This window comes from Passer montanus, unplaced genomic scaffold (assembly GCF_014805655.1).
Source record: "Passer montanus isolate IOZ18808 unplaced genomic scaffold, ASM1480565v1 scaffold34, whole genome shotgun sequence".
In the NCBI taxonomy this organism is placed as follows: domain Eukaryota; kingdom Metazoa; phylum Chordata; class Aves; order Passeriformes; family Passeridae; genus Passer; species Passer montanus.
In genome coordinates this window covers 7,312,283-7,332,794 of record NW_024368152.1, presented here as the reverse complement: position 1 = coordinate 7,332,794, position 20,512 = coordinate 7,312,283, and the positions used below count along the sequence as shown (strand labels likewise).

The following is a 20,512-nucleotide window of genomic DNA, read 5'->3' as shown; positions in this document are numbered from 1 at the left end:
GACTCGATTTTTTCCTACTTAAATTAATTCAGATTGTATTTTCTTCTGGATTGCTTTATACACTGATTTTTTAGTGTAAGTCTTGACATTTTGTTCCTCGTTGACCTCTAAATTCTTTGTCAGCCCTTGAGTAGTAACTAACAGTATACTGGAAGAATTTCTCTGGTTGTGTCTGCAGTTTAGCAGATTCCTCGAGTTGGATGGTCACAGTTGCAGCTGTGAACATGACTTTCAAAAGTTGATGTGACCAGTGTGAGTTCAGAAGCAGTTGATACTCTGGTGTCATGACATGATAAGAAAATATGTGCAGGGGAGACTTAAGATTGCATTAAAGCAAAATTTTTTAATCTTAGACAACCTAAAAAGGATCCTTCATGAAAAATTAATGAAAACAAGCCCTGCTGTCAGTGGGCTTTTGTTCACTCTACAAAAGTGCATGCTTCCACTGGAAATTACTTAGAGATCTAAGGACAGGAGAGGAGATAATGTTGCAAATAATTTTAAGTGATTAATGGCACTCTGAGCCTCTAGTCACATCAGCTTGGCTATATTAAACACCAGTTACTTTATTTTCTTTCCTCATTTTTTACCAGTACATCCAAGGAGTGTAATGAAAATAAACAGCTGGAAAAAAATGTTGCTGTGTTGGAAGTTGCTGGTAAACATCAAGATTCCAGGTTGGCTAAGTAGCTAGGTTGACTTTTGGTAAAGGCCAGCCTTCTGGACTTGATCTTTCCATGGCAGCCAGTTTGTTGTCTTCAGCTGGTTTCATTTGAAGGTCCTGGAGTGAAGTGAGTGTAGCCACAAAGGCCGCTCACTCGTGCTGCATATCCAAGTGTCTGCCTAGCTAAGTGGATGTGCTTGATTCCAAGCTGAAAACTTGTATGGAATCCCTAACACAAAGAACAGCTACCTCTATAACTGTTAAACCCTTATGCTTTTACTGTGAGGGATTTTTTTAAGCAGGGAAATAAAATGCAAATTGCATTCAATTTGGACTTGATGATCCTTGGGGGTCCCTTCCAATTCAGCCTATTCTGTGGTACTGTACTTTAAGCTTGCTGTATAATACAAACATTCCAGAAGTTTGCATGGATCACAGACTTACACCTGAAGAGATTTGGAGTATGCCTTTCATGTATTCTGATCTACATTTTGAACTTCAGTCTTTGATAGTTCTGACCTTGCAGTTCCTTGTCACTCAAATGAGCAATGCCAAAAATGAGTAGTCAGTGTGTTAACATTTGCTTTGTATCTTTTGCTGATTACCCCTGGCATCTCACATGTATATTCTAAAGGCAAAAGTGTTTTTATGTAATTTGGAAACTGTTGATGCCCATATTAATTCTTTATGTGAAGATTTAGATTTATTTAGGTGACATTTCAGGCAAATAACAGAGTTAAGGGACAAAAAGGAGTTTTTATTAGAACAAAAAATTTGCAGCTGTTTAACAAAAAACTTTGCTTTCTAATATTTCTGTTAATTATATCAGTGAAACTGCCATGGTGTGGTGCTGTTTTGGAGTTTTTATTTGGTAACTTGTTGCTTTCTTATGATGGTTAGGATTTCCTTTTAATGCTCTGTCTCCATTTACCTCTTGATTTTTATTTGTTTTTTTAATGTGCTCTCTGTTATGATAGTGACAGTATGGTGATTAATTATTTCAGTATCAGTTACCAAATTATTTTGTTTATAGTATGTGTACTTAGTGGTTAAAGGAATTATATTGTATTTTTCCCCTTCTAAGTTTCCAAGTATAGTTTTGTGCCTGTGTTTTGCTTGTATGGCTCTCTGGATATGAAGACTTGTAAATTTTCTTGCTTTTTTGGTGGTTTTTTTTTTCAATTTTACTCAGTGGGCATTCTACCTATTTGCCTTTGTTGTTGCCAGTGTGGTAATAACAACTAAAACTGTTATTGTCTGTCTTTGGATCTTAAAATGTTTTAATAACAACAAGCATTTGGGCTCAGCCGGTGATTCATTTCAGAACTACAAAAATTTACTGTAATTGCAACAGTGCGTGTGATAGGATCTATGTTTATTATTAATATGTAACCCTATGTCTAGGCATTTTTAGTTACTGATTAGCCAGATTTCCATACAAATACAAAAGTGGATAAGCTGGGGTGATGTATTTGTAAACACTGTTGTAGTGAGAGCTCAGAAGCAGTCATGATATCCTATAATATAATCTGTGTGGCAGGACAGTGGTGTGTGCCTAAGGGTGTTGGGTTTGTTTCCATTAGCGTATGGGCTCTGGAGAAGCAATGTAAAGTCTGAACTTCCTCATTATGTAGACCACTTGGGAAATTTTTTTACTGGTGATTTACATAATTCTTTTACCAAGGAAGGAACATAGGAGTATTTCCTGCTTTACAGATGAGATGATGAGTTACAGTTGCTGAGTGACCAAATTGTTTCACCTCTCTAACAGATGTTCAATAAAATACATTTTCTCTAATCTCTGCTGTGTGATTTGGTAGTAAGAAGGAGCTGCAGTTGTTGTGGTAGTCTCTTGCTTTAGGACAGAAGAAAGCAATTCTTAAAATCCCCAGAGGAAGGCTACAAAACCTCGTGAGTTCCCTAGCAGCAGTGTGCTGCTGAAGTGGGAGTTCTTCATCTCCAGTGTGTAGTAGGTAGAGAACAGCTGTGGTTTATCAGGTCTGTGTTCCCATGGCCTGGGAAGTAGTCAATGTGTATTTATTAATTCATATCGAATAAGCAGCCATATAAGAGCATCTGGTCTGTGTTCCCATGGCCTGGGAAGTAGTCAATCTGTATTTATTAATTCATCTCATATTGAATAAGCAGCCATATAAGAGCACCGTTTCCATGTTTTTTTTCTGTAATTTAAAAAATCTTAATGGTAGCTTCCTGAAAGCTTTCAAGAGTATGACAGAGATCATCATGTTCTTGCATGCTGTGCTAAGATGATAAATGGGCCTTCAAGGCACTGAGAAGGCATTTAAAAAAAAACCCAACAAAACAGGGAAATCCACTAACCTGACCTCAAAGAATCTGCTGGCTGGAGGGAAACCTTGGTGAGATAGGGAAATGAAAAAGTAGTGGTGGGTGCAGTACTTACTTGGATGCAGTATGTTTTACACAGCAAGTGCATTGCTCACAATTTGGGCCTTAATGACTTCATATGTATGTATATAACTAAAACCTGTTTTAAGTAGGCCATTTCTTTCCCTCTTTCTCTCCAAAACCACAGATCATATTTCAGTGGTTAGATTCTTCTGTTTCAGGTTTGAGGTTCTTTCCTCCGTTTTTTGTCACATGTTTGTAGCATGAAATATTTCATTTGACTAATTACCTTTATTTAATGACCCATCTGGCTTTATGCAAGTTCATTTGGATCGTTTCCTCTTTCTGACTTCAGGATAAAATACTTATGTGGAATATAATGGCAAAGGAGGCTCCTGCTCCAGTCAGTTTACATTGTGTGGGCTGTGAGAGGCTGAAGGCTCTGTATGAGACAATTCACTAGCTATGTGGTGGGATCTACATCCATCCATAGGTGTCTTTGTGTTAAATTTCTGTTTGTATTAAATTCAGAGATTCACTACCAGAGAACTGTAATATTATGGCCTTACAGGTTACAGAATCTTTCAAAATGCTTCTTCCACATTTTTTATTCAGTACCTTTATCAGCATAAAAGTTGTTGCTACAGAACCAAGGAGAAGATTTGAAAATGTAATGATAAGGAAGAGAAGGTGATGCCTTGTGAAGGCTGACCTGGAACAGAGGCTAGACAGAGCTAAAGAATGAAGCAGGGATTTATTAGGAGGCCTCAATGGTTACACCCTGGGCAGCACAAGAGCCCAACCAGGGCTACACCCAAGATGAACCCAAAATGGTCACACAAATGGGAGACCAGGCACGGGGTCTCACACTTTTATAAGTTCTGGTCCAGTTTTGCATATTGGAGCTAATTGTTCAATTACAGCTTTAGCCCATGAAGTCCCTTCATGTTTTTCTCTCTTCAGTCCACTGTTTATGCTCTCGGGCCTAAGATTCCTTCCTAGAGAAGGAATTGTTTTGTCCCTCTACTCTGTGAAGAGAGTTCACCATCCCCTAATATGAAGCCCAGACCCACACACTAAAGCAGCACAGAATCTGGAAAATATAAAAGCTAAAACCTCAGGCATCAAAGGTGTGCATGAAGTTAGGGAGTGATAATTTGTTCTTCTGTTTCTTGCCTTGAATGAGTGTGAATGGAGATAACTTTTGACTGTGATGGATCAGGACCAAGGAAGGCATTTTCCCAGGCCATATTGAAAGAGAGGAGGTGGCAAGTTGGTAACTCCCTGTGTATTCTCAGCTTTGTTGAAGACTTAAAGTGTGGTTTTGAAGTCATAAGTGTGTGTAGATCATGGCCACACTGGAGTCACACACTAAGACAACAGAATTTCCTTCTTTGTAGACAACAAGTGTTTCCATGAGTCATAGAATTAAATTAGCTTTTACTTCCCCTCAGCTCCTCAATCTTTTTTTTTTTTTTTGTCATAAGGCTGACTGATTTTGATATCTAAAAAAAAACCTGGCTCCAGTTGAAACTTACCTTGGATCAAGTATAAGGGCTCCCCTCTGTGGATTTACTAGCATCAAGGAATGGGACTGAAAGAAACCTTTCTATGACAGGAGGACTATCTTCTATAGAAACACCTATTTTTGTAAAGCACATTAGGATTTCATATTTATATTGCCCTGCTCTTTTGTCAAACTTGATTAGAAATTGGCTGCTGGGTTTAAGCACTGCTATGGAGGAAGATAATTGAAGTGTGATCCCATGCATTTGATTTGCTTTAGGAAGCTATGTGGATGAAGTTTTTAGTACTTGCATTGGCAAAGAAAAAATGCACATATGAACAGCAGGAAATGGCTGCACATGGGCATGTCTGAGCCACTAGAGAAAGCTGCAGGAGGAGCTGAAGTGGTCATTGTGGCAGGCAGGACTGGCTGGTATTAGCCAGGGCTGTCAGAAGGAGAGAGCTTACTTTTTTGTTTCCCTGAATTAGTGTATTTCATAATAAATGAAAATGTTGAAAGTCTTATTTTTTCCTTTTCTCTTTCACGAGAGTACAGATTTTGAAGACTATTTTTTAGGGATAGGTTGCCAGCATTTCAGAAATAGCCACATATGGCAAGAAGGTAAACTCACTCTGGATGCTGAACTTAGCCTTGGACTGCCCCCTTCTGCTAGCAGGGGTTAGAGCTTCTTGTTAGTGCTCAGGAAAAAGGCTGTGGCACCCTTTACTGCCTTGCCTGCTTCACTGGAGCCTGGTCACAGCCTTTACTTGCAGTGCAAAGCTGTTCTTGAGGTCTGCTGTAAGTTTCCAATTGCTGAAATCTCTCTTGGACTGTGATATTTTTATGCATTGAAACTGCAGTGACTATGGCTATGACAATGGCTATGTTTTGGGGCTTGTCCTGTTTCCAGAATTGGAAATAAAGGATTTTAAAACCTGTAGACTTTGAAGTCTCAGTTAATGTAGGAGAATTGTTTTTGTTAACACTTTCTTCAAGTTGTCTTAATGCTTTCCTGAAATCCACGTGATTTCACGTTTAGGCACCGCTGGATATAACTGAACATATGAAAGTTTGTAATTTTCTCAGTAAGAATTGTTTGATCTAACTCCAGCAAAAATGTTATGTGACATAATAGCTCTGAAATTGCTTGAGGCATTAAGAAATTACATTACAGCATGAGGTTTGTTCTGCTGAGTAAAATGTGGGGGGATTTAGCTTTTCTTTATTTTTTTCTTTTTCTTGTCCTCTTCCCTAGGAATGTTTCGGAAAAATGAAGACTTGACTCCATCACAGAGGTGTTTGGCTGTAAGGTAGGCTTTCAGACATTCTGCTTTGGGGATGTTTTGTGTATTTTCTTAGTGCTCTGTGCAGTTTCTACAGCTCAGGTTCAAGACAGAGTTTACAAGCTCATATAAAATAGATCCATGTTTTTATATATTTTTAGTTTAAGTTGTACACCTGTTTGTCTGAAAAATATCACTAGGAGTAGATTTTATAGTTATTTAAAAAAAACATTCTAAGTTCTATGCAGTCTATGCAAATGAATGCCATATTGGATAGGAGGCTAGTAAACAGGTCGTACACATATGAAGTAGCTGGTGAAGAAACATTGTTAAATTCTGGTTTTCAGTATTTAACTTGGCTTTTCTCAGTTTGTTATCCAGGACACTTGAAAATAGTATGTTGCTTTGGGTAAGAGAATGTTGAGACATTTGCTTTAATTGAAATTATTGCCAGTTAACCCAAACCTTTGTTTATTGATTCAATTGTTGAAGGAAAAATAGAGAACTTTATACAGTTGAACAAGCACTTAGGAAAACAGCCTTCCCTTTCCTTCCTTGGGCTCAGCTTCAGTCAAACACCTCTACTGGGCAAGGAGAGACTCAGTAGAGTTCAGGAGGTCTGTCTCAAAATGCCCAGTATGGACTGGAAAGAAATGCTGTGTGCAGAATGTTTCAAGCTGTGATAACAAAAGACAAACTGCTCTTGTCCATGTGCTATTTACTGCAGTTAGAGGGAGCAATAGCATGGGGTATGACTTTTCCTACTGTGCAAATCCTGAAGAACTACACAATCCATCTCACGAGTTGCTTGTCTTTGAATTACAGACGCATGCCAAGTCTACTGGAGTATTTAAGTTACAACTGTAATTTCATGGGTATCCTGGCAGGCCCGTTATGCTCTTACAAAGACTATATTACTTTCATTGAAGGCAGATCATACCAACTGCAACAGTCTGAAGCAAATGGGAAGGAAGATACAAAGTATGAACAAACGGATCCTTCCCCAAATGTAAGCTGTATGACTCTTGCAGTGCTGATGCTTATGGAATCATTGCATGGAAAGCTTGGTTTGCACTCTTCATTTACAGGCATAACTGCTGAGCTGAATCTGGAGTTCATTCATCATCGGAATAGGTCCCTGTTCAAAAAGTTATATGCTTATTTTTTAAAGGCAGATTTTCTCCATGGTTTCCAGTCTGGATCTTGTGGATAAAAGCAGATTAATTTGGAGCTTTCTAACAAGCTTATATGGTAAAAAGCCATCTTTAAATTAAAACTGTTCATGCATGTTCACTTCAAAGCATATACTGTGCATAAAAAACCAGTCATATGTAACAAATTGAAAAAGTAATATAAATAGTTTCATTTTTCATGTTTGCAGTCATGTAGTGAGGTATTAAAGAAGGATTTTGATCTGAAGGTGTAGCAAAAGATGTACTAGCCATAACACTGTGAACAGTACTTCAAGACACGTAAGTCTTTTTTTTTTTCCCTTTGGTCTGTTATTGGAGAAGAGACCAAATACATAGAGAAGATAATCCAGTTGATCATGCCTTACAGGAGAGATTGTATGACCTAAATTTAAATCAAAAGCTCACAAACTTGTTACTTTTAAAATTTAGTCCAATTAGGTTAATGCCTAGAGTATTGAATATTATTTTTTCACTCTTTTCATATTGTCGTAAATAGTAATGTATCAGGCATTTAAATTTACATGTGCCTAAGATAATTCTTACTTCACATAAGAGGCAGAATTATCATGGGGTCAATTGGAACACTTCACATGGATGGCTTTTGCTAATTCCAGCACCAGTTGCCGTTGTTCTGCTTCTCTTGTGAGACCAGCTGTTGCTGGAGCAGATGGAGACGTTCCCACATGTATCTGCTTGTCCTGTCCTACCATCAGAGGTCATGGCCCCACAGCTGGGCCAGCAGGAGTGCATCCCAACCACTTGGGGCATCTCCAACCACTTCCATCCTTGGAAAGTGGGTGAGGACTCTTTGCATGTTCCGTTCTACTCATCCTGTGTGATTGCAGTAACTTGCACAACTGGAATCTAAACTCGTGGCTGGAGGATGAAGACGCTTGAAGGAGCTCCACAAATGGACAGAGCACATGAGCTCACACACTTGAGCTGTGGAACACGTTAGGAAGGGTGAAAGACACGGAGAATCCCTTGTGTAGATCAGCATCACAGGGCCCATGCTCTGCTTTGATGTGTTGTATTGACAAAGTCACAGGCACTCCTGTTTCTAAACATTGTTTTGGCCCAGTAAAGTCTTGTGTACTAAAATCCTATTTCTGCAGAAAACTGTTATGTAGTAAAATTATTGCAAATGAATGGAGGTAAACCAAACCTGCCTGTATCAGTACTAATGGACACACACCCACTGATTGCCTGATAGGACTTCCTGGCTTTTTACCACATAATCTTGCTAGTAATATGGACAAGATCAATAGAAATAAATATAAACCTATGACGGTTTCTTCTTTCAGGTAAGTGGTTTTCCTTAAAATTATTTGCTCTTAAGATGCTTGAAACTTTTGCAATTTATGCTGCATTAGCTTTTGACATAAAAACAAAGAGAAGCTGTTTATGCTCCTGATACTTCATCTCCCAACTGGTGTTAGAGAAATCTGGCTGCATTTTATAACACCAGTGAGTATTGTGTGCTTTTGGAGAAAGATGAATGACACAATTTTACTGCATTTGCTGTATCAATTAAAATAATCTTTGTCTTGTTCTAGAAGTATGTTTAAATACCATTAACTTTATATTAATACTTTAAAATTGTTATTATTTCAAGAATAATAAATTTTTAGGTAACTCAAAAAAATTTGAAATGTAGTGAGGATCAGCAAATGTTAATGTCATAAATAAAAAAGAATTCTTGAGCTGAGTTACAGTAAGTTTCATTTCTTGTTAAATACAATTACATAACTGAAGTAGTTCATGCCAGCCTCCTCCTCTATACTGTGTGTTGACTGCATGATGTTAACTTGGATTAGTACTTTTGCTGTGTTCATTGCATGTTAAATGAATCAAGTCACCATATTAAAACTTACTTCTTATATCCCTCCTATTGTGCCTTTTTGCAAGCTATCAGTTGTTGGTGCTCAAAGTGGTGTCAACTCTCAGAAATTAATATCTGTCTTTGTAAGTTTCTTTTTATTATGGCTACCCTTAAAATACAAGATTCCTGTCAGCAGATATCTGCTTTCTTGCTTATTATGCAGAATCTTCCTACAGGTTATAATGTTCTTGCTTAAATATCTGTAGTTTTTGTCTGAGGTACCAACCTCTCCAGAATAATGTGCTTTAATACTGTTCAATATTGTGTATTATGTACTGATTTTTATCAAATCAAGAACAAGTTCATTCAAATAAAATTTTTGAAGATTCCTCTCTACTTTTTAAAATCTATTTTTAAATGTTACACATGTTTATGCAGTAATTTATTGGTAAAATTTCTGAGCTCTGTGAGTGTTTTACATTTATTTCTTCAATTAGAATGCTGCTTCTGAACCCCTTTCTCCAATTAGGTATCTAGCTTTCAACCTAATTATATTCCCATCTAATTTATGCACATCTAGTTTTGTCCTGGCACTGTCTTCTAGCTTAAGTACCTCCTTCCTTTCCCAATGTTGATGATGTTTCATATTTTTGTACAGGTATGCCCAGTTGTTTATCAAAACTGGATGAGACAGGTCTTTTTACCTTTTTGTTGTAAAATAATTTGGTTTTTGTGCTTCTTCTGAGGTCAAAGTTATCTTGCATCTTACTGTCTTTTAATTCCTTAGCAAAACAGTTATTTTGCTATGTTGAAAACTTAAAAGAGTAAATGAAATGAAACTTCAAATTACTTAATCCTTGTAAAAATTGACCAACCCTCCTATGTGACTGTGCAATTCAGTGATTTCCCATCTATGCCTTGGCAATGGAAGGTTAAGTAATAGGAAGTGAATGAATGTTTTACCAAATGCATTTCAGTAAATTTCAGGTAATTAAAAAATTGAACAATGATTTTGTTGGTTTCAGTGCACAGTGTTGTAGTTTGAGTCAGATAATTTGATTTGACTGAAAATAACTTGTCATGAAAAAACAAAAAACCACCAAAGCCTACCAAACATACCACCACACCTTTCTACAACAGATGCCTCCCCACAAAATGCCAAAAATTTAGGTTTTGATCTGATTTGTTTCTCTAATCTGAGTCAGCCTAAGGAGCAGGAGCCAAATCTGCAGGGAAGGAGTGGAGGGAGGGCAGGACTCCTTTGCATTGCAGCCTGTGTTTGGCTTGGCCTTCAGAAACTCTGCTTAAACCAGTCTGGAAACAGCAGCTTCCCAGCTTTGTAGAGGTGGGAGATTTATTTCCACCACAGCTTTCCAAGGACACTGTTATCCCTGATTCTGATCCCTGTAAGTGCTGTCAGCATGCTGGGATTTATAATTATTGAGTGAAGTAGTGCAATTAAAAAAAATTAAAAAGTTGTGTTTATGGCAGAGTACTGTATGAGTTCATTATTTTTTCTTAAAATAAATTTTCTTGAAACCTTGATGCTCTTTTGTAAAAAATAGGTATTTTCACCTCCACAATTTAGTTAAGAACCTTCAGAGAAATACAAAGCATATTTGGTGTTGAATAGGCAGGTGAGTGCCATCTGTTTGCTAACAGAAAAATTGGCAAATAGAGGCAGTGGCACAAAGCAGGTCTTTGAACAGAGATAACATCATAAGTGGCCAAAACATTTTTTGAGACTTTGTGGTCATGTTCAGTTGGAAAGAACGTATTTTATATATTCATACTTCTGTTTTAACTTGCATGTTACTGTTACCAGCTTATAAGTATTGTTTCTCTTGCAGAATTGAACATGACTTGCAATTATTTCTTAGGCCTTAAAATTAAATCCTTGCAAATGTCTTCAGAACATGGGGTGGTGCCTTCTGATACTTACAGATATCAGACTTTTGCATTTGTCAGATACTGCATACCAGAATTAAAGATTCATTACTGTTAGTAGCAACTGATTTTATGAACATACATTTCTATTGAAGATGCTGAAGGTGTTAAGCCAACTGAACTTTCCTGCTGCTGTAGCAAAGAGAGAGATTATTAATAGTTCTGGAATAACAAAGGAATGCTTTTAGAAAATTAATGCTCTTCACATTAAACTCTTGTAATAGAATAAAGTATTAAAATGAAGTTAATTAGAAAGCAAGTAGAAACAAATAATTAAGCACCAGCTTTAACCATTAATAGGTAGTTGCCTTCTGAATTATCTGGCTGATGTTTCATTTTAAATCGCTGGGATTCCTGATCCTCTCTGAGATGAGCCAAGTGAAATATATGCAATATCCAAAAATACCCTCACTGTTTTACAGCTTTTCCAAGTCTAATTCTTTGATCAAGTTGTACCACTTCTTACATCTGTGCAAGTGGGTGAATCTTCGATACTCTGTGTCTTGCCAAAGTGTGTGCTTTCAGTTGGGCATTTACTGCCCCATTCTGTATCATGGAAAAAAATTGCCCTTTATTTTGGAACTAGGTGTTGAGCTGAACTCTCAGTGAAGCAGGATGTTATCTTTAAAAGCTTGGGTGGGTGTACTGGAAGCAGCACAGACAGATTCTGGTTATATTTTTGTTCATATGCTTCAAACAAAAGTATATTGGTTGTTATCTTGTCGACTTTAGTGGATGGGTGTACTGGAAGCAGCACAGACAGATTCTGGTTATATTTTTGTTCAGATGCTTCAAACAAAATATATTGGTTGTTATCTTGTCGAGTTTACTATCTGTATCATTGTAATGTAAATTCAAACAATAATGTTTAAATATTGAGATTACATAAAATAAAAGCTTGAAAATTACATTTCAATGAATTAGCTCTCAAGCTGCTCTTGTTGGTGCTTGCTTTAGTGTGTTACTGGGATCTTTCACAAAACATGGTGTCTGCCCTTCAGATGTGAATCAGACTGGTGGCTTAGAGCAGCCAGTGTCAGGCATATATTGCTCTGTGCATTTTATAACAGAACCTTTGAAAAGTTCTACTAAGATACCTGCTCTTTGCTGTGGTGGTTATAGCAAAGCTGAGTTTTGAGAGAATTTGAGTAGGTCCTGTCTGAACAACACACTTGGACATATCTGTGAGCATATTATTTGTACCACTGTAGCTTGATTACTCTGATTGGGAAAACAGGTCTATCTAGAACTGATTGGCTGAAATTCATAAATCATTTCAGTATTTTAGTTGGTTTAAAATTTAAATGATAATGTAACAGAGATGATTGATGTATTGAGTTGGGCAGAAATTGAACACCTGCATTATGCCAAAGGGTCCTGAAAAGAAACTGAAGTTTTGCCATTGTTCTGGATTCTCTGCAGTAATAATCTTACTTTGTCCTAGATTATGTTTTGTGTTATGATGTCTTGGCAATTTAATTGCTTCAGTAATTTGACAAGAAAATAAGAAAAACAAAGTGACTTGAAAAAGGTCCTCTGGCTTTTAGAGACTCACTGTACTCAGACTGGATTTATTGTGCTGGCCATGGGAAGTGATGCTCACAACTTGATCAATATAACAATATTCCTTGAGTCTCTGTAAAACAGAGATTTTTTTAATAACCTATTTTAAAGTTGCCAGTATATATTACTGAAAAATTAATGTATGTATATGTCTGTATAGGGAAGGAAGATTATAACTTTCCTTTGTTTCCAAAAGATAAAAAAATGAAGCTTACAGAATCTCCCTTAAATTTTCAGATAGCTGTGGCACAGAAGCTCTTGATCTGTGGACTGTCCTTACTCTTCCACATGACTATTACAAAAACTTTGCCTGTGGAATACAACATTGATGATAACTTCAGAGCTACAGCATCATGGCCTGTAAGGTTTTTCTACCTGTATGTGTCTCTTATGGCTGCCAGACCCAAGTATTATTTTGCATGGACTTTAGGTAAGTATATGTTTAAAAATATAATAATAAAAGAAGGAGCATTGATGAGTATGTGAGAGTACTGAGAGTCATCTGAGATGTGCACACTTAAGTGTGTATTAAAAAGTGCCAGTGCCCTCTTGAGGCTTTAGGAAGACGTGATTGCATTTAAGTCTTTCAAAGTATTCAGTACATTGAATAGTATCTCTCTTTTTGAGAAGTGATCACTCTCTTTTTGGTGGGTGATAGTGTTTCAAGGAACAGTAACTTTAAAAAAAGAAAAAAAATAGTAGTACATCTAGTCTGATGTACAATCCTTCTGTTTGTGTTTTTTAAAAATTTATTTTGGTACCTTTATTTTTGGCATATCTTGAAAGTTAATTTTAACCTCTTTCTGTGGTTAGTTATCAGTAATTTGCTTGATGTTATTCAATTGCAAAGGAAAATTAATAATTTGGAATTCAGGTACACGATACTGTTGTAATAGTAGGTGGCATTTTCAGAATTTGATGAGTGACACTTCAGTTTTAGCCTTTGTTTACTAAAAGTTTGAATGACTGGTGGGATAACATGCTTCGTAACTTATTTAAGACACTTGAACAGATTATACAGTTTAAAGAATATTTTGCATTTCCCTTCATGTTACTTGTAAAAAAACAACTTGTACAACAGGAAGATGCTTTATTTCAGTAAGCTGACATCTTGAAAGTGGCTCACACAACAGATTTCATCAGCTTCCTCCTCCTCTCCAGTTTTACATATTTGTCTGATAGTTCTTTTGAGAGAAAATCTGTGGGAACAATGCAGTAAAGAAAGCTTTAGGGTAGCAGAGCAGCATGACTCATTTACAGCTGCTGGTTTAATTCCTGGTCAATGAATTAAATGCTTTCAGCTTGTCTGGGTATAGTAGTTCTGAGGCTTGTTGTGGAAATACTTTTGAATATTATGTTCTTATACAGCCATATCATCATCTATAAATAGTAGTTGTCATCTGAAAAGCGAATAATTTCAGTTGGGCTTTTTTTTACCTTTAATACTTCAGGTGGATTCCTCTTTGTGCACTTGCTAGCAGTGTAGAGTTAGCATTCCTCTGGTAAATACCAAAGAAAATAAACTATGCCAACTCTGTACTTCTAGTTTGTTAGTCTTCTTCCTTCCACTTTGTCTCATCTAGACTTATAATGGTAGGAGTAGAATGTGAGGGGCTTCAACAGTTTTACTGGATGTGACATCTTTGAGTTGTACATTACTATTCTTTACACTTAAAAAAAAAAGTGTTAATGAAATTAATTGCTTAAAATGAATACTAAAATGCTAGTTAATGAGTACTTTAGTTACAGTCTTTGCATTCTAGCTTGCAAAAGATTATGGAGTTTGTGTCTCCAGCTGTTTCTAATTGAGGGTGAAACTATTGCCCAGTATTTGAAGTTGGCATAGCAACATCAGATGTAAGGCAGCAAATTTTGTTACTTTCAAACATGTTTTTAAAAGAAATTTCATAAGGAAGTAAATATATTACAAATTAAAGACATGTAATTTCCTTGTGTGTGGCCATCCTAACTTGGAAAATACAGTTGAGGAAATGTTAGTGTCTGAGCTAACAAAGCTCAGACAAAGCTGATGAGTGACACTGACAGGCAGTAGAGGTCCGTTGTATTTTCCTGCATAGTCCAGATGACAGTAGCAGCTTTTTCTCCTTGGGAAAAATATTGTTTGCTTGGAACATCTGACCTTTGACATGAACTGTAAATACTTCACATTCAAAGGTGTTGTAACAGTGGCCTTGTGTCATTAGTGGAAGTTTGACGAGCTCTGCATTCCTTAGAAAATCACTGGTTTTGTCTGTGAGGTTTGTGCTGCTCTCCATGGGGTGCTGTGAATGTGCACCTGCATGGAGGGAATCACACAATTTAATCTTTATGCTTTAAGCATCACTGTTGCTGCATAATGAAGACCAAAGACATGCATATGAACATTGAGCTGCTGTTTCAAATCATTACAACCAGCTTTTGTAGTCTTGATACATCTCATTGAGTTTGTTTTTCTGTCTGATTGCTCAAGCAAGTCTAAGTAGGTGGTATGGGAGACAGGGAACATCTGTACTGTGAAGTAGCTAGTGCTACCTCTCATTCTTATGCTTTTGTGTGAGTTTTTGAATTGGAAGCTAGTGTTGCTTGGATTGTTTTCTGTTTATTCAAGTGATCCTCAGTATTTAAAAGAAAAAATAAACTTATTCTTTAAAACGCGATAAATGTTTTTAACAAACTACATGTTGTGTGATGCACAATTTGTAATACAGTTTATAATTAATTTGTTTCTTCTTGTCTCATTGCAGCAGATGCAATTAATAATGCAGCGGGATTTGGTTTTAGAGGCTACGATAAAAATGGAGGTACACGTTGGGATCTAATATCAAATCTGAGAATCCAGCAAATAGAGGTTTGTTTCTGGTTCTTTAAAAAAAACCCCACATGCCCATGTAGGTAGTTCCTCTTAATTTCAGTAACTTTTCCTACACATTTGTTCCTTTAGATAGTGAATATTTTCTAAGTAAAAAATTGTGTTCACACCTTTATAAAAGGGTGGGAAATAGTCTGTTTTGACCATGTTCTACTTGTCAATTGACTTCCAAACTATTCTGTGGTTAGAAGTAGTTGAGTAAATAATTTATTCAACTCATCACAAATGTGGGTGGGAGGGTTTATAATTTATTCACAAGAATTATGAAACACATTGTGATACTCCGCAATTATGGAAATAATTAGTTTGTTTTACTTTACAGTTTTCCACAAGTTTCAAGATGTTTCTTGATAACTGGAATATCCAAACAGCTCTTTGGCTCAAAAGGTATTTGTTTCTTAAAGGAATTTTTTTTTTCTGAAGTTTCTGAGATAAGTATTTCTTTGAAGATGGTATAACATTTGAAGCTAACTCCCACAAACCATCACTTGTTTAGCAACTGTGCAGGAGATTCTTCTTGTAATACTTGAAGTAAAGCCTCTGAGTTTAGGACTTCTCTCTAAGTGTAAACTATGAGGTTATGATAGAATCTGTTTTTCTTCACATGCCATAGGGAACCTAGAACTGTTAATCTGTGGAGGTGTCTTTTTTCCCTCCCTTAGCATTCAGCCAGTGCACGTTGCTGAGAGCAGCAGGCAAAGTGTCCATCTCAGCCTGTGAAGGCTCTGCATGACTTTGAGCCACAGAGTGATACAGGAATTTCCATATGTTCTGTGAGAGAACTTTCTTTGCTCCTTCCATTGTGAGTGTATGACAGGCATCAAACCCTACAATGTGCTGTCAGCAAAAGTTCCAAATTACTCTCTCTCAGCTGCACTCTTTTTCCTTGCCTGGGGAACAGGTACAGTGCCCTGGGAATTACATCATCCTGCTTCTTTGTGGTAAGGAGAAAATAGAAGTGTTCTTGAGTAGCTCATGGGTGTTGTTTCCCTTCTTCCAGTCAGACTGTTGAGTTGATCTCCAATCCACAAGTACAAGTTTAACTGAGACCCTGTCTTGGAACTTACCTCTTATTCTAGGATAGCTGGCAACTGGATGTCTCTTGCATCAAATTTCTTCATAGTATTTTCTCTTTCTTCCATAATTTCATCCCTAAATATTTTGCTCACCCAGTTTAAAATAGAAATTGAATTTTGTGTGATTATTCTGGTTGGCTTAATAGTCAATGGAATCTATTGCTAGGGCAGTCAACAAAAAATTGAATATTTGCAGGTATTGAAATGTAGCATTTCAGAAACCAAATATGTGATTTAGCTGTTTTGATTTAGAGAACAGAAGTTTACAGTATTAAAACATAATAGGAAAAGGTTATATTTCAGCAAAATTTCGATCTCCTAAACATGATTCTAAACAAAAATTATTAGTGAAGAACCATAATATTTCTGTTAAAAATTGAAAGAAAAAAAAGTCAATTGCTTGGGGTGATGATAAAAAAAGATTGAAGAAAAATTAAAGCATCTCTTTTAATAAGTGTTTTTTAAAACAATAATAAAGGAATCCTTGGGGATGGTGTAAATTGATTCTATCAAAGTGAAAGGTGGATGTTCTGTGAAAGTTTTGTTGCCAGTAAAATAGGTCCATAAATAGTGGTAGAGAATGTATATTTTGTTACTAATATATTATATATTTGTTGAATGTATATTTTGTTACTAATCATTTGGTTAGTTGCAATGCTCCAACAATTTGCATAGAGGACAAACTCACGGATTACTTTAAACATCCACTTTTAATAACTCCCTTTTTTTTACCCTTTATAGAAGTACCTAAAACTTCAGCTATTTATCTCACATGAAATACCAGACATTAGCATTTGTTCTGTTCTTTTCTGAAAATCATAGAAACAGAACCATCAGTTAAAGCCTGATTGTGTGTAAAAACAAACTTGTAAAAAACACAGTTAATGGAGCTACAGATCACAGATAGGTTTAATAAATATTTAATGTAGATCATGGTATACAGCAATTTAAAGGCATTATTGTTACAAGCATGTGAGTTAAAATAGATATTTACATAGTAGCATATATCAACAATATATAGCATTAAAATGTTTCCTGGCTGGGAAAGCTGTTATGTTCCTCTCAGCCCGTTCTTTCTCTTTTCCAAAGAAACTATCTCATCCCATTTGTCTTTGGTCATGTTTGCAAAACCTTTGTGGTTCTTGTTTTTCAGTTCTGGCATCTTTCCAAACCTCCTGTCTTCTTAGAGTAGATGTAGTACTTCCGCTAAGACCTTCAAGATTTTTCCCTGGCTTTTTAGAGGCAGAGAAGATTAATTTGAGTGGATTAATTATAATTATTTTCTTTGGATAATACGGTGATGTATTAGAAAGGGTGTTATCTGTCCTTTTTACAGCAGCAATCTACTGTTGATTCATGCTTAGCTGATATTCAGTGTTTCATACTGTTGATCCATATTCATACTCAGCTACCCTTTTTGAGTAATGTTACAGGAATGGTACTGGTTTGTGTCTTCCACTTCTCTTGTTAGATGTTCTATGCTTTGGACTTCATCTTGTTGATTTCAGAACATCCTTCAAGTTTGCCAAGATCATTTTGGATTCTAGTGCTCTCTACTAAGAAAACAATGCCATCTTGTCCATCCCACCTTCCACCTCAAAAAGGAAGGGAAGACAAGGTGGAAGAAATACTTCTCAGTCTACCACCTAAGTTAGTAAAGAAATCATAGAACCAGACTGAAGACAGTACCTTGCTGAACAGTTGATGCATCTTCCCACTTTTAGAGCATTATGGATAACCTGAACCACCTATATTTGAAAAGATTTTCTCAACCTGTTGTGATGACCGTATTTCCTTCATTTGTTTCTAGGATTGTCAAATGAAGCATTTGAACTTGATTTATTATTGCTAAATCCATGGAAGCATTTAAGTTTACTTTTACTCTTTGAAATTGAAATGTGAGGAATTTTTTTGTTCTGTTTTGCCTCACTTGCATTAATACAACTGAAATTTAGTTAGTTAATTTAGTAAGTTTTGTTTGCTCCTGAATGCTTTCCAGGGATAATTTCAGTACTTTAAATCAAATAAAGATTGAGGACTTGTATCACTTTATTAATGAGATGTAATTAGCCAACAGTCATATACATTAAGAAATAATAGCAGTATTAGAACACATAACATTTCATATGTCTGTAGTGCTTTGGTGTAATAAACATTAAACACTCTTCTGCAACTAATCTCAAGCAGATTAAAAAGCACACATGTAGGTACACAATTACATGCAAACTGCACCTCCTCTCCTGAGCATGGATGGGATACAAAACCCTGCTTGCATGCACTGCCTGTGGGAGATGTGGGTGCTCCAGCTTGGTGTGAATCTGGTGATTTCACATACCCCCTAGGAAAGCCTGGCACAAATCCATGTGCCTGCAGCTGACAGGGATGAGACACTGCTCCCTGGCATGGTGCACTGCACTGACAGGCCCCTGTCTGGATGCAGCTACTCTGTGTCTGCCAGGGATGCTCTGTCTGGGCCAAGACAGAGGTCATTGTGTTGGTGGGGTGACTTCTGGCAGTGTCAGATGAGGTTTTGATGAAAAGTATTTTGCTCTAAGATGTCTCTCTGACTCAGCGCACATTTTCCCAATGCTTTGCTACTCCTGAGGCTGATAGATTCTTTGTCAAAAATATCTCTATTTACTATTCAGCCTGGCCAATGTTGGTTTCCTCTTTAATGTGACCTGTTCTGGGAAATGACCCCAGACAGTTTTAAGTATTAGGCCAGCCCCATGTTCTCATCTTAATTGCCACTGTGAGTGAAGCCCTTTAGTAAGAAGGGGTTGTGCACATCTCCCACTGAAGACCTCATAAGATAAAACTTACCACATCTATTTGACTAAAATAAATTAGAAAATTACACTTTTAATCTTTCCCTATTCAGATCCTGTCTTTTTACCTTCTGTTCTTCAACATGGACTACATGAGTAGGTTTCAGTAATCTTTATGTAGAAGTTGCAGTAAAGTAGTTAGATTGGTAGTGGATGTTGTGGCTCTTGGTATTATTAGCTTGTCATCTTGAATAACAGATGTGCATTCTCTTCTCTTTCTCTGTTACTTGCTGTGTGGTTACAAAACCTTTTTACGTATTCATGTCTATAGCCTTTTTAGTTAAAACTCATTCTTGTATGTTAGCCATAGATTTGTGCTCATGTATGCTAGTGGTGTTTATTTTTGCTTTGTTAGTTTGTATCTGTTTCCATATTTCCTATTGCTTTTTTGGTTTTCAGATCATTAAAGGCCTTAAAGAACTCTTGATGAAGCCATATCAGGACTTTACCATGTTTCCTATCATTCTTCCACATCATGATGGTTTGTCATTGTGTCATATAATGTTGTCTTCTAGAAACCACCTTTCTTGGATTCCTTTTTCCCTTCTTCCTTCTAGAATTCCTTATTATAGGACCTTGCCTAGTAATTCAGAGTCTCAATTTTAAAATAACACAGAGTTCAGCATTCTCCTTATTTAATACTCTCTCAGCACTAGAAAATTTATTACAATTTCATTGTCATGTTCAGCTAATTGTGTCACACAGACACCTTTTCAACTGTAGTTTCTTTATTATTCAAAATTGAAGGTAGTTATTTGTTTTCCCCTGTTCCTATAAGCTGCTCTTATTTTATGGAAAACATACCTGACTCATCCCAAGAATCTGGCGGTGGTTTGTGCCTTCCAGTGCAGCTTTTCAAACACATTCTTTGATGGCTCAAGATCCCTTATTAATGCCAAAACTCATCTTTGGATGCTTGTGCATCACTTCATTAGGAATAAGGACAATGTGTGATGGCACTGAGCACAAGTTTAGCACTGAGGGCTGGAATCAGGAGCTGTGCATGCCTTTAAGTATTTTTTGTAAGCCATAATACAGTGACAACATTATTAAATAATAGAAAACTGCAATTGCATTGAAATTTCTTTGTTGGAGATGAAACTGGTAAAAGTATAAATGATAGCTGGGAAGACTGGGTGATTTGTTTCATGTTACTTATCTTGAATTGTTTCTGACTTGCTAGAGTGTGCTATGAGCGAGCCACCTTCAGCCCAACGATCCAAACCTTCATTCTTTCTGCCATCTGGCATGGGGTTTATCCAGGATATTATTTAACATTTTTAACAGGAGTACTAATGACATTAGCAGCACGAGCTGTAAGTACCAACCAAGTATCTTCTTAAATAGTAAGTTTTGTAAAAGCAAATTAATCATGTTCATTGCTCCATGAATG

At 36.6% G+C, this 20,512-nt stretch overlaps 1 protein-coding gene across 1 annotated transcript in view; it reads left to right on the top strand.

Moving 5' to 3' along the window:
- MBOAT2 (membrane bound O-acyltransferase domain containing 2) overlaps window positions 1-20,512 on the top strand; it is a 94,497-nt gene that overhangs the window by 64,555 nt on the left and 9,430 nt on the right. The window contains exons 6-11 of the mRNA XM_039715656.1: window positions 5,794-5,848; window positions 6,647-6,830; window positions 12,584-12,776; window positions 15,091-15,194; window positions 15,538-15,602; window positions 20,303-20,435. Of these exons, the coding sequence (XP_039571590.1) occupies window positions 5,794-5,848; window positions 6,647-6,830; window positions 12,584-12,776; window positions 15,091-15,194; window positions 15,538-15,602; window positions 20,303-20,435 (734 nt within the window). The remainder of the gene's footprint in view (window positions 1-5,793; window positions 5,849-6,646; window positions 6,831-12,583; window positions 12,777-15,090; window positions 15,195-15,537; window positions 15,603-20,302; window positions 20,436-20,512) is intronic.